The sequence below is a fragment of the Pipra filicauda genome, unplaced genomic scaffold (assembly GCF_003945595.2).
Source record: "Pipra filicauda isolate LSUMZ 115617 unplaced genomic scaffold, ASM394559v2 scaffold296_size2174093_pilon, whole genome shotgun sequence".
Classification (NCBI taxonomy): Eukaryota; Metazoa; Chordata; class Aves; order Passeriformes; family Pipridae; genus Pipra; species Pipra filicauda.
The window spans coordinates 121,664-134,494 of record NW_024104416.1 but is presented as its reverse complement, the minus strand read 5'-3'; the positions used below and the strand labels follow the sequence as shown (position 1 = coordinate 134,494).

At 40.1% G+C, this 12,831-nt stretch overlaps 1 protein-coding gene across 5 annotated transcripts in view; it reads right to left on the bottom strand.

Annotated features, from left to right (window-relative positions):
- PEPD (peptidase D) overlaps positions 1-12,831 on the bottom strand; it is a 192,767-nt gene that overhangs the window by 99,961 nt on the left and 79,975 nt on the right. For all 5 annotated transcript variants that reach the window (XM_039383049.1, XM_039383047.1, XM_039383050.1 and 2 more), the window contains 2 exons: positions 12,625-12,686; positions 5,704-5,748 (listed from right to left, as the gene is read on the bottom strand). In XM_039383049.1, the coding sequence (XP_039238983.1) occupies positions 5,704-5,748; positions 12,625-12,686 (107 nt within the window). The remainder of the gene's footprint in view (positions 1-5,703; positions 5,749-12,624; positions 12,687-12,831) is intronic.

The window sequence follows — 12,831 nt, the reverse complement described above, 5'->3', positions numbered from 1 at the left end:
AAACCACAGCAGCAGTAATTACAGCCACAATCTCCATTCTTTCACATGCTTCTGAAGGAAAATAAAAAATAAAACCCCCAAAACCAAGCAAACCCCTAAAAACCCAATCCTGCTCTTATAAGATAATGAATTTGTGTATGTTTATGTGCCTTCACACTCTCTTCTGAACTCATCTCAAAAATTTACCATTTAATTCTTCTCTACATGTATTTTTATCATGTATTTCAAATAATATTTAGTGTGACATGAACAGGAAAGCATTGTCCCATAATTCCTGTTAAAAACCACATGCTCTTTCCACTGCTACACACCCCGAATTCCCAGTATTTTTCATGCCTATCTCAAAGGCAGCTGAGAAGTACATTCTTACTGTTTACAAAGTGCAGAACCACATCTCTTGAATCGCGTGAAAATATGTAAACTGCATTTTCCAGCTCCACTCCAGAGTCTGCAGCAGTTACAAAGCACCATAACTGATGTGCTTTGAAACTGCCACCGAGACCCCCCTTTTTACTGTACCACGCTCCTCCTCACGCGGCTGTAGAAAACTATTTACTGTATTTCTGCTCCTGTAGTTCATTTTAATGAGTCCAGAGACAGGCTTCTCAGCCATCAGTGCCTCTGAGGTGAGAGCAGAGCACTTCCCACAGACAGTGATTGCACTGCTACAGCTCAGCCACTCCCCTTCCAACCCAACCTTCTGGCAAGAGCAAAGGTGCCTTTGTAAAATCCCAATATCGATCAAAACGCGCTTACAAACAAACACAGCAGAGGGGAATGGATTGACTTTCTTAGGCAATCGGAATATGACACAAAATAATCATTATGCACATTGAGAATGAGAAGCACAAGGTTTTAAAATGCACACAAAAGCACAAAAAAATTACACCGGGATGGTAAAATCTGCTGACCATGGGTGAGGAAACAAATTTCTGCTTCTGTCTTTCAGCCAAGACGTAAAGAACAGTGGCCCAAATACATTCCAGGTAGAATGAGGCAGCAAAGGCCTATAGATTATTTTTTTTAAATCCTGTTCTTCGGAAGACTGCATGTGCTAGCAGGGTAATTTAATACTGGTTTGATGTGCCTTTATATTACTTTCAATATACAGTACATATCCCTGATCTGCAAGTGCCTGAAAAATAAGTTGTTTCATAATTCAGTTGTCTAATCTCTGTTGGAATCTGCTAGTAATACAAGTCAGTAACTGCTCCACAGCAAGTGCAAACAGTATTAAAACCCATTTTCCTTGACTTGGACATAAGGCTTCAGGGTTCAAGGTATTTATTTTAGATGACAATTTCTCAGGTATCTTTCTGAATAGAGAAATTCATTCTCAGCCTCAGACACAGTTTTTATGCAATGCAACCCCTTCATTTACACAAGGTCAGGCAGTGAAATATTTTACAGAAGATGTTTAGTCATTCTGAGACCAATAAAACCCACTACCCAACCATTAGCAGGGAAGAGAGGGAAGACGTGCAATTGTGCAGGGAACATGATCACCTTCACCCTCCACTAGATACCAAAAAGGCACTGGTTACAGTGGTACTGTTGATGGAGTTGTCTGGGTAGTAGACATGTCTGGGTAGTAGAAAGGCCTTTATTTCACCACCACCTCACTGCCCTGATGGTGTAAAAAGCAGCACTTCCCCAAGCCAGGTTTAAAGCAGTGCTACCCAAGCACCTCAGGGCAGCCTTGCAGGTGATGAGTGTCCACAGTTCTCATGATGTTTCCCCCTCACTTCCAAAAGAAGGATAGGATGAAAATCACACCTTTGTTCATGAACGTGAACTTCAACATTCTCTTAAAAACAGCTCTTGGACCAGTTACACACTTTGCATAAATGCATTAATATTTTAATGGGAACAAATAATTTCCAGGCTCCAGCTAATGCAACTGTGAAAATGGACAGATTCAGCATGGAAGGCAGCCCTCAGACTAACAGGCACTCAGTGCAATCAAGTTGAAAGAGAAGCACAAGTCTCTGACTGTCAGGACTGGCCTAAAATTTTCAGCTTTTTTTCCCCCCCTCATTTTAGCACTTCCTCTTCTTAATTCTCCTCTTTTGCACACATTTTGTGCTTTTATTTGCACTTGGCCATATGAGCAGCTGGTCTTTTCACATATGTCAGTCATCCAACAGGAGAGGGAAGCTTTAATATAAACAAGTATCACTTCAATCCTAAAATCACATTTGGGCATTTTAAATGCCTGGATGCCAAATTTCATGCACAACCTAATCAAGTGGTCAGAAGCATACAGAATTTGAGGCAATTATGAAGCTGACAATCACCTAACTCAACTACATTTTCCTAAACTGGTGCTTTCCTCCAAGATACACAAATGTTTGCTTCTCTCTGTGCACTCTGCAGCCCTGATCACACCACCAGAAGGGTTTTATCACACGCCTTGTTTTGCTGCTTTTTAGTACATGTGCACAACCTTAATGGCTCCTGCCCGTGACATGCATGGAAAACATCTGGGAACATCCACTCCCCCTTGTCCTTCTGGAAATATTACATTTATAGACCACCTAACAAGTGCAAATGACGCCCATGTAGACAGACCCCACAGTCCTGCCTTGTCTTCACCCTTTCTCACCTCTGCTGTTACCTTTCCACACTTTATTTATAGAAATTTCTCTTCCACAGTTGATATATTTATGCTCTTCTGCAAGGCACAACAACTTGCTGAGTTAAGATCAAATGCAAAGGAGAGGCATCACAGCACAATTCTGAAACTCAGGTGCATGAACACCAAACACAGGAGTTCAAAAACATGTTAAGAGCTTTACAATATAGACAGAAAACCCTCTGAAAACACAAAAAGCATATGCACAGCTTTAAGACAGTAACATACAGATCACTTTCCCCAAAGAAATAATTATAGCTTTCCATCAAAGTAATACAAAATACAGAGCACATGACATCTTCCAGTTATAACTATCAAATCCCATTTTCACTGGGGTTACAGGAAAACACAGTACAAATACAGGCACAAAAAGAGCTGCACATTGCTAAATGTTTACTTCTAGCACCACCACAATTATGGTAGGCAGCCACTGGTAAAATACAGTACCAAAAGGCCATTTTGCTAAGTGCTAGTGTAGAAAAACCTCCTTCTGATTAATAGGGAGATAATTTGAACAAGTTTCATCTTCTGTTTGATAACATTTTCCTTTCAAAACAGTGAAATCAATACTTAGTGTATACATTTCACTATCAAATTTGACATGGAAGCCCTTAAGTTTAAAATGAAAGTTTTTAAATCTGTTTGGAAACACATCCACTCAATAAAACTGGGGGGAAAAAAGAAAAGAAAAACCCTCTGCAAACTGCTGAAATCCAAAGGTCAAATTCTTCTATGTTTTATCCTTAAGTTCCATGCCAAGTCAGAAAATGTTGAAATCTTGAAAAAGGATGAGTAAGCAAGGGAGGCAACAGATCCTTAATGACAAATGTTTCGCCCCTTGTCAGTATTGAACCATCTTTTCTTGCATTTTATTAGAGGATTGTATAATCCTGCTTCAGAAAGCTCAGCCATTTCATCTCTTGCTGGTGGTTTGACAGCAAGGCACGGAGGAGTTTTTCTGACAAGTACCATATAAAACACAGCAGTTCAGAGCTTGCTGAATTTGAAATGATATCCATCCCTGCGAGCAATGATTCAAAGGATGCAATTTCATACCCTAGAATACAACCCAAAAAAATTCATCTTCCTAAAAGAAAATTTTTCTTCATTTTAAAAATATTATTGCTTGCCAAAGAAATTTTCTTGGGCAGTAACTTGACATTCCAAGGAGATTTCTGCTTTAGTAAGCTTTAATATACATAACCTGTCATTCACATATGATTTCACCAGACACTTAAATCCTAACAACAGTCTTTAACATACTTCTGACTCAAAATGAAACCCACCAAACTCAATAAAACCTTTTAAAACACTTCTGAATGCAAATCTGAACTTTGGCTTCACTTAGGATTCCCCTTCCTTGAAAGCCAGGTGGAGGGAAGGTGCATACCAAGCATTCCTCTTCCCCTGGACTGCAGGGAAGACAAAGTCAGAAGTCCAGGCTGGCACTCACAATTCACTGAAGAGATGATTCTCTCTACCCCAGCTCCAAGTGCTGCCTTTCTACTGCCTCAGTGCTCCACCTCTCTCAGCACAACCTCCAGGGCATGGACCTCATGTTCATCTGTCCCTGAGCTTCCTGAAGAAGATTTAACCACCCATTAATTGAAACCACAGAGGAGAAAAGCTTATCTGGTGACACCTTGGTAAGGTGGATGGAAACAGACTGAAAGCTAACTCAGGAACAAGTTTGCAGCCCTAATCCAAAGCCTTCTGCAGCTCAAACTGTCACCTGTCTCCCTTCTGCACTGCCATAACTACAGAGCAAAGCTTGGAAGTCATACAGGACCCTCTCCAGGTCCCCTTCCTCATCCTCATCACCCCTCATTTCAAATCAGAAATCAATTCTAAAAGATAACTTCTTTGTTTAGGAAAAGGAAAGGTCCAAATTCTAGCAGGACAAAGTAAGTAAAGTTTAAAAATTAGCACCCCAAGCTTTCTGTGTTACAAAGCCCTCCTATTCCCCCTTACACTCCTGAGCAGGAGGATTAAGCCCCACTGCTGCACAGCTCCAGGGCCATCCAGGACTCGGGGATGCAACAATGTCTACACAGTCTCTCCCCTCTCTACTTTCCTTTCAGAGCTTAAGGTCGTGCCAAGCAGTGGAAAATGTCTGCAACAACAGAACTGTGACCTTTTAAAAATTCTACACCTTCTGAAACCACTCTGATGTTTGAAAAACATCTCCACGGTTCTCAAGTTGGCAATTAGCTGTAGATGAAGACAGCAGAAGATAGTTCTCAGTGTATGTGCTAATAATAAACATTAAAAAGTATAAATGTAGTAGCATATAATACAATACAGTGAGAGTGAGAGTGTACACTTGCCTTTTGTATTTTAAGATTTTAAGCTTATCTGTCTTAACTAAGGATTTGCTTCCTCATTTCTAGATTAATATACAAAAAAAAAGCTTAGATAAAAACCTTAACATTAACAAAAATGTTCTTTCTTCAGTTAATTTCCTAAATGGAAAACTAGAAAGCCTTAGTTATGGAGAAGAGTCAGCAACACTGATCAAAAGAGGAAAACTAGTAAAATGCAGTAGTTTTGCACTTAGTCACACTCTAATTTGTCTATTCCAGACAGGCTACACCTGAATTCCCATAGAATTACAAAGTATGGTAACATGAATAATAATTCAACAAAATTAAGGCTGCTAAAATAAATCCTAGAGAAGTAATAACACCTAATTAAATACTAGATGTTTAGACAGAGTTTTGATCTACCTTTGATTTCTGTTGCTAGAATATAAATAATCCTCAGTTCTTTTCCTATTCATACAAATTCATATTTACATGAATGTGACTTAACTCCTAACACATCCTATAAAAATGTGTATCCAGGAACAACGTTAAAGAGATGTTACATAAATTCTTCGCTTTTGAACGCTGTTACCTAGCCCTGTTTTTACTTTTATACATTATTTCCACTCCATAACATGAAATCAGCTTAAAATTAAAACTCACATTGTAAAGTAGGAGGCTTCTGCAGAAGGAATCTCTCTGCAGCAATGGCACAATAAAGGCATGTTCAACGGGACTCAAAGAGGAAGGTTTTATGCTACTCACCATTCTGCAATTTCAGGATGAAGGATTTTGTTGTTCACATTAAATCTACAAAAAACCAAAAGACACCAATATTAAAAAAGCAGCCAGACACATGTATTTACTCTTTTTTTTTTTTAACTGTGTCTTCTCCGAGGCAGTAGAGTGAAAGCAAATATTGTATGGGAGTTCAGCAAAGAGGAGACTGCACACACTCACCTTCACTGCATTTAGTTCTGAAACACACAAGAATAAATCAGACATGTAATTTTAAGGATGTGTAGAACCCAGAGTAACAGTATTTGAGACATACTTATTGCCCTTCTTCCACCAGACTGACCTCCAAAGGTCCCTTCCAAATTATGCTGTGATTTTAACTTTGCTCCTCCAACACCCTCCAATGAAATTAAACACAGAGAATTGCTGATTTTGGCCTTTGTTTTATGCCTTCCCATTTTTGTGTGCACAGAAGGTGGCATTTGATAAACAAGCTTGCTTAGAGGATGGTGAAAGGGAAAACAACTTCTCCATGTCTTTTCCAAGCCATACAAGAGGCAGAGCAGAAGCTTCCACCTCACCTTGGCCTCTAACACTTATTTGCTTTTCTGTTTATTTTCTACAATAAGCAATTCATGTATTCTTGGAACTATTTTGAGGTTCTCTAAACAATAATATTATAGTGGCCAATAGAGTAAGAAGCTGAGTAATTAGGTGGAACACAAATGGATTTTCAAACATTGTTCAAGGGGGTTTTTTGCTTACAATTTAAATGGTTGAGGAGTGTTCTGCATCAAGGATATTTCTGTCTGACTCAGGACTGTTGGCTCCTCAGTTATGGCTTTTAAGAGAATTAAAATGTTCCAAGGCTCCCAACAGGTCCTCAAAAGCACATTGTAAGGCAACAATTCATTTTCCCACATTTTTGAAGGAAAAATTAAATCTATTCCAGGTTATTAACCATTCTTTATACATCAGAAGGGACCAACTAAGCACAAATCCAATTTTATAAATTATTTAGAAGTCACTTCTAATTGTACAAGGGTCTTCCTGCATCCTCAGAAAGCAGAAAACAACCCCTATGTTTCTCTTTTTCAGAAACAGATGCTCATAAACTTAAAAAATCCTAATAAGGAGAAGGCTAATAGCTCTGTGTTCCTATCCAAGATACAAAACAAAAACTTATCACAATATCCAACAAGGACAAGCTGTATGGTATTCAGCATTATGGGTATTAATGAGAAATCACTGTAAAGGCAACTCAATACAAAAAGCCACCAGTCACAGAACAATGCATCATTATGGAATAAAATTGGTCACTTGGAAACAAAAAAGTATCTAAAGGGCACATTTTCAATTTAATCATCACCATCACAAAAATTATTACCTATGTACACCAATGCAGAAATAATTCTGGAATGGAAGAGACAGTAAACTACAAATTCATACAGAGGAAAAGATATGAATGACAAAGTAAAAATCAATCTATAAAATTTCTAACAACCCAAAAGCCTGAGCTCCCTGCCTGGCTGGAAAGCACACCAACTGACACCACCACAGAAAACCAAGACACAGAAGAATTAAGCTGCAGCTGTAACAACAGAAAGAAAACTTTCAATAATTGTCACCAGTGTGTCAGACAGAAAACAGATCAATGAAGGCAAGTGTAAGGAGACACTGCAGCACTGCAGAAAGCTCCAACACCAGCTCTATGCAAACAAGAGTAAACTATGGTTACTGTAAAGGAACAAAAGAAAAGAAAGGGCAGGGAAGGGCAATTACAGAAGGCAGCTGACTTGGACTCTGAAAATCCACATTTCGAGAACCTGACCAAGCATCAATGGATGAAATCCAAAGGAAATCAAATGAGCCAAACATGAACCTCACAACAGAAGACTACCTCATCTGAGCATAGGGAAATAGGGGAAAAAGTGTACACTGGTGTAGGCTTATAGCTCAAATAACACTTCCAGAAAAGCCATTTCAGCCACAGAGATGCACCATCTGCATCGCAGTCCCTGGATTTGACCCTTCCTGGCCATAAAGGCTCTTCCTGAACTGTCTGTGCTGCCAGAAATGCAAGTTTTACCTGTTGGCTGGGACCACTTACTATGTGGCAGCTCCTTAAAATCCTAGTTGCTGTCAACTGGGGAAGCTAATTAAACACACAGAGAGGCAGCAGGACTGAATCAGGAGGGCTCTGGGGTGGAGGAGAGGCAGGAGGTCATCAGGCAAACACGTGAAAGACCGACTTTGTGATGCAGTGTCAAGAAGAAAACAAGATGTTAGACCTCCAGGACACAAGAGCAATTCATACGTGGGAGAGAATCTATTGTAGGTTGCTTTTTCAGGGAGTTAAGGATGGAACTGTCTCCGTCCCACTCAGCCTGTGGGTCCTGTGTGAGTGGCTGCAAGGCCTCCTGTTCACAACTGTGAGATTTCTAAGGCAGGTGACTCAAATTACACCTCACTTTGGTTACTGCTGTGCTTTAGGAATGTTGCTCCCCAAATTAGTGCTCCCACTAAAACCACACCACTGCTCCCCCCTCCAGCTGGAAGCACAACAGGCAAAGATCACGGGTTGAGATAAAAACAACTTACTGGGAACAGCAATGAGGTGAGAAAATGAACAGTTACAGCAGCAGTATTAATAACAAAAGGTATAAAACAAACAAATGATTTACATGGGAAAAACCCTGACAACAGTCAAAATACTGACCCCTCCACATTTCTCCACTGGAAGGAACTCCTCCTCCTCCCAAGAGAGGGAGAGTTTCCCTGCCCCCAGCAAAGATGTGAGGTGGTACAGAATAAATCGGGGTCCTGGCCATGCCCCCTCCCTGCTATTGCAAAAAATTAACCCTGTCCTGGCCAGAACCAGGACATTTACCCACAAGGCAGCTAAACAAACCACGTCCTAAAAGTTACTGCTTACGCTCAAGGGGAAGAGCTTTTCACCATCAAGTACAGAACAGTGTAATTCACGTAATTTGTGCACAAACCCCCACATAAAATCACCCTACCTTGGCCTCCCAGCAAAGTTTTGATCTCACTAGACAGTAAACAACTTACTCTTACAAAACATGTACTGCCCTAATGTTAAGAGGATCACGCAGAGCAATTTAATTCCACATTTTTTCTGCAATTTGCAAATTGACAATACTTAGATGATGAGATATGTGGTCCTGAGGAAGAAAACAAATTGACATTTGCTACAGTTGCAATCTGTAACATATTAATGCTCCCATTTAATCAACACAGAACTAAGAAATAGTACACTTAAAGGCATGTCCAAATTGATTTCGTACTCAGTTGTCCTTTAACATGCAAGACAAATTCATTAGTTAAAAAAAACCTGAGAAATCTACACCTCCTGTATAGTAGCACAGTATAATGAGACCTCTTTTTGTCACTTTAACAAGTACACTGTGTGTCTACAGTGATAAAAATCTAAAACACAACGTTAGAATTTTCTCCTCCTAAACATGGAGAGGCCTTCTCCTAACGACTGACTTCATTACCAGTATGAAAAAAGGCCATTTAGGTGGTCTTCACTGTCATACCCAACGAGTGCAGTTCTGAGGGACAGGAATTCACTGCAAAACTTTAAATATTAGGTACAATTGCCTAAACTGTCCGTCATTCACATCAACTGATTCTGAGGGTGAAAAAACCTCTGTCAACACAGAGAGTAATGATTTATTAATGTTTTAAAGTATATGGCACAGTACTGTTCAACCATACAGGTTCAAAATCCAGTTTTCTGTGTGGTGAGTCACGTCCCCCCAAAGCATTTTTACAAGGGCTACATAACTGACATGATTAGACTAAAAAAATCCTGCACATTTTCCAGTCTGAGAAACGGGTCTATGAATGAGGGAAGAAACCCACAAACACAGAAGGGACCTTTACTAGAAAACAGAAATATGTATTTCTAGAAAAGAAAGCATTAGAACTGCTTTGGAAATCCGCTTTTAGAAATCTCCAGATGATTAAGGCACCTGGAGCAAGAGACAGCAAGTCACTTCTGCAGGATTCCCAACAGCTGCAAACAAAGCTGACCTGGGGGGAGCTCCCAGGAATAGAGGGTTAGTGAACAGTGCAGCTCTCCTGTCCTAAGCCCCTGTCCCAGACTGGTCCCTCCACTGAACCTCACATGGTACCACCCCTCTGCTGAGTGGGGCAACTCCCCACGTCCCACCGGTCTCTGTCTGAGGCCAACACAGGAACTAATGAAAACCAAGATATAATTCACTATTATGGGCTCTGTACTCAGGATAAAATCAAGTTTGACTACTGCTAGCACAACAAAAATGACTTAGGGTTGATCTTCAGGGCACAGAAATAACCCACGACCACAGGTGTCATTTTGCCTCAAATGACTATTGATTACACTAAAAAAATTAGTCAAATAGCTTAGGTAATAACATTCCAGAAGAAGTTCAAAAAGTTCAAAAAGGCAGGGAAGCAACATCATTAGGGCAAGAAAAAGACAGCTTCTTGATAGAAGCCAAGGAACAGCCTGCAAAGAGAGCAAGATTCAGCTTTTTCAGGAAATTATACATTATTTCCAGTATTATCCATCACCAGAAAAAAACACCAAAAAACCCCCACGCCAGGCCAAGTCAGCCTAGGAGAAAAAACAAATATGGGAGCAGGAGGAACACAAAAGGGCCCTGGCAAGAAAACAGATCTTGGCTAGGCAGCCAGAAAACAGAAACAAACAGGGGCCCAGGAATAAAATAAGAGCATCTTCACCAGAGCAGAGCCAAGGATGGAGAGAGCCAGCAAGGAACAGGCAGGAGGGAGGGAGGGCAGATTGAGGGAACACACTGCTCACTATAAACTCTGTGGGTTTAATCCCCTAGGAAACAACTGACACATCCAAAATACATGTTTCTATAAAGGAAAGATTCATTACAGGAGAGGTGGAGAAGCAGGAATGCTGGAATTGGTTTGGGTCTGCGTTGAAAACAAATATAAAATGGACTGGTTTATACACAAAACCTGTTGCAAAAACCTGAGGAGAGCAGAGTTTAGAAGGAAGCTCTCCTCCTCCTCTGGACTCCTGATGGACCAAGCACACCAGAGACAGGACAGTCTGGAAGGAGACAGAAGCAGCATCAGGAAGATTAAGGGAAAGCAGGAGCAACACGTGGTTTGAGGGCACAGTATCTGTCAGATGAGGGGAGTTGATCCAACAACAAAATCAATGCATGCTCTTCCACACCATGAGCACTGGAGGGGAAGATACCAACCAGAGCTGTCAAAGGGAGCAAAATGAATGACCTAGTGCCTAGGGGTGGAGAGGGCTGAGCAGGTGCCAAGTCTCAGAGGAGAAGTTTCTGCTAAAAAGCTGGCAGTCACCCCTAAAGAATGGAGAAGCACTCCTGGAGCACACCAACAGCATCTTTGCTGCTAACCAAGAAGCCAGTGCTTAAACATCATTAATCCCTTTAAGTGTTGAAGGAGAGGTGCTATTAAAATCTCGAATCAAGTGCTAAATGGAGTGGTTTCCTAGCTTTATGTTGACTAGTGAATGTCTTGCTAATTAAACTCTAGTGTTTAGTGAAATTCAGAGGGAAAAAAAGGGGTTTTTGGTACTTCAGACCTTTGTACATCACTCCAATAAAGAATCACTGCTGGAGTGATCATAATTCACTGATTATACTTCAAGCAGAGGTGCCTCAGATAAAACTGGAGGCATTGCTCCACACAGACTTTGGAGCCCACCTGTACCTGGAGAGCACATGACTATCTATGTGGTCAAAGCAACAGAACTCACACTGGTTGTAACAGAAGAACAGACACCAAACACTCATTAAAAGTATTAATGGAATTATGTATTATGGAATAGTTTATATTTAATTCACAAAAGATGTTTAAATGCCTGGCACCTTGGTCCTCAAAAAACCCTGACAGAACCATTAAGTTCCCATTTATGCTGTAGAGGGGAGAACAATGTTATTATGGAATCAGATTCCAGATCACTTGACACAGAGAAAAGATGACCCCAGCAGAAAGGCTTTCAGACTACACCAATGAGTGCCCAAACCTGCAGCAAGTTCTGTGCAGGACCATCTTCACTGCAGGATTAACATGCTGCTGACAGAGGTGGAGAAAATACAGCGAGGTGAGTGGGACTCAAGGACCACAAAAAAAGGCCTCCCCGTCTCAGCACCAGTGTTTATTTTAACAGGCTTTTTAATGGGGGGATGTGTTTCTTTTTTGCCATACATTTGAGCTAAAACAGAAAATGATCTCATTTTCACATATCAGAACAGAACAGACAGTTGTATTTCATTAAAAATTGAGCCCATCATCCTCACATCCCAAAGCAAGCTGTGATGTATTTTTATTTTCTGCCTTTTCAAAATACCACAGGCAGGAAGGCATTTTAAGCCCACTAGTAGCCAAACTTCATAAAAAGACAACATCAAGGGACACTAAAAGATCACAACTAGGCAATGATCTTATATTTTTGTAATTTCTGATTTTATTTTACACCTGTAATGCGACATCTTTTCAGAAGATTGTGCCTACCAGAATCCCCGACATCAAGTTTCATATTGTGCAAGGAAGTCAGTAAGAGAAAGAAGCTATTCTTAAAGATTAATTTTTCTGAAATCTGAAAATCAAATATTCCAATCCCAAAAGTGGAAATGTACATATGAGGATGGGTCCATTTGGTTTTAAAGAGTTACAGTAAACACAGAAAAAGAGAAACATTGGATTAATTTAGATGGAAAAGAGATAAAAAAAACCCAAAACCCTCTCTATTTCAAGTCATTGGAAACATGTATCAAAATTTCTTTGGAAATGAAATGTTCAGCATCTGATCTGCCATTCAACATCCTGTCATTAGGAAAAAACATCATTTAATTTGAAATAAAATGAGTTCAACATAACCATGCAACAATTAGTGTATAAAAAAGCCTTGTCACTTACTGGCTGATGCCTTCAAATGAAGCTTCTTTGGAGATGTTTCCACTGTCAGTGTTAACACCACGCTGGGAGGAAAAAGATTAAAGAGGACCATGATTCCGAGCCAAACACAGGTATTTAAAATTTAAATCACAGGGAGAACCTGACTGCAGTAAGTCTTTAGGAAAACTTAACATAAGTTTACTTGAATCACTGTAAATACCAAGCCCC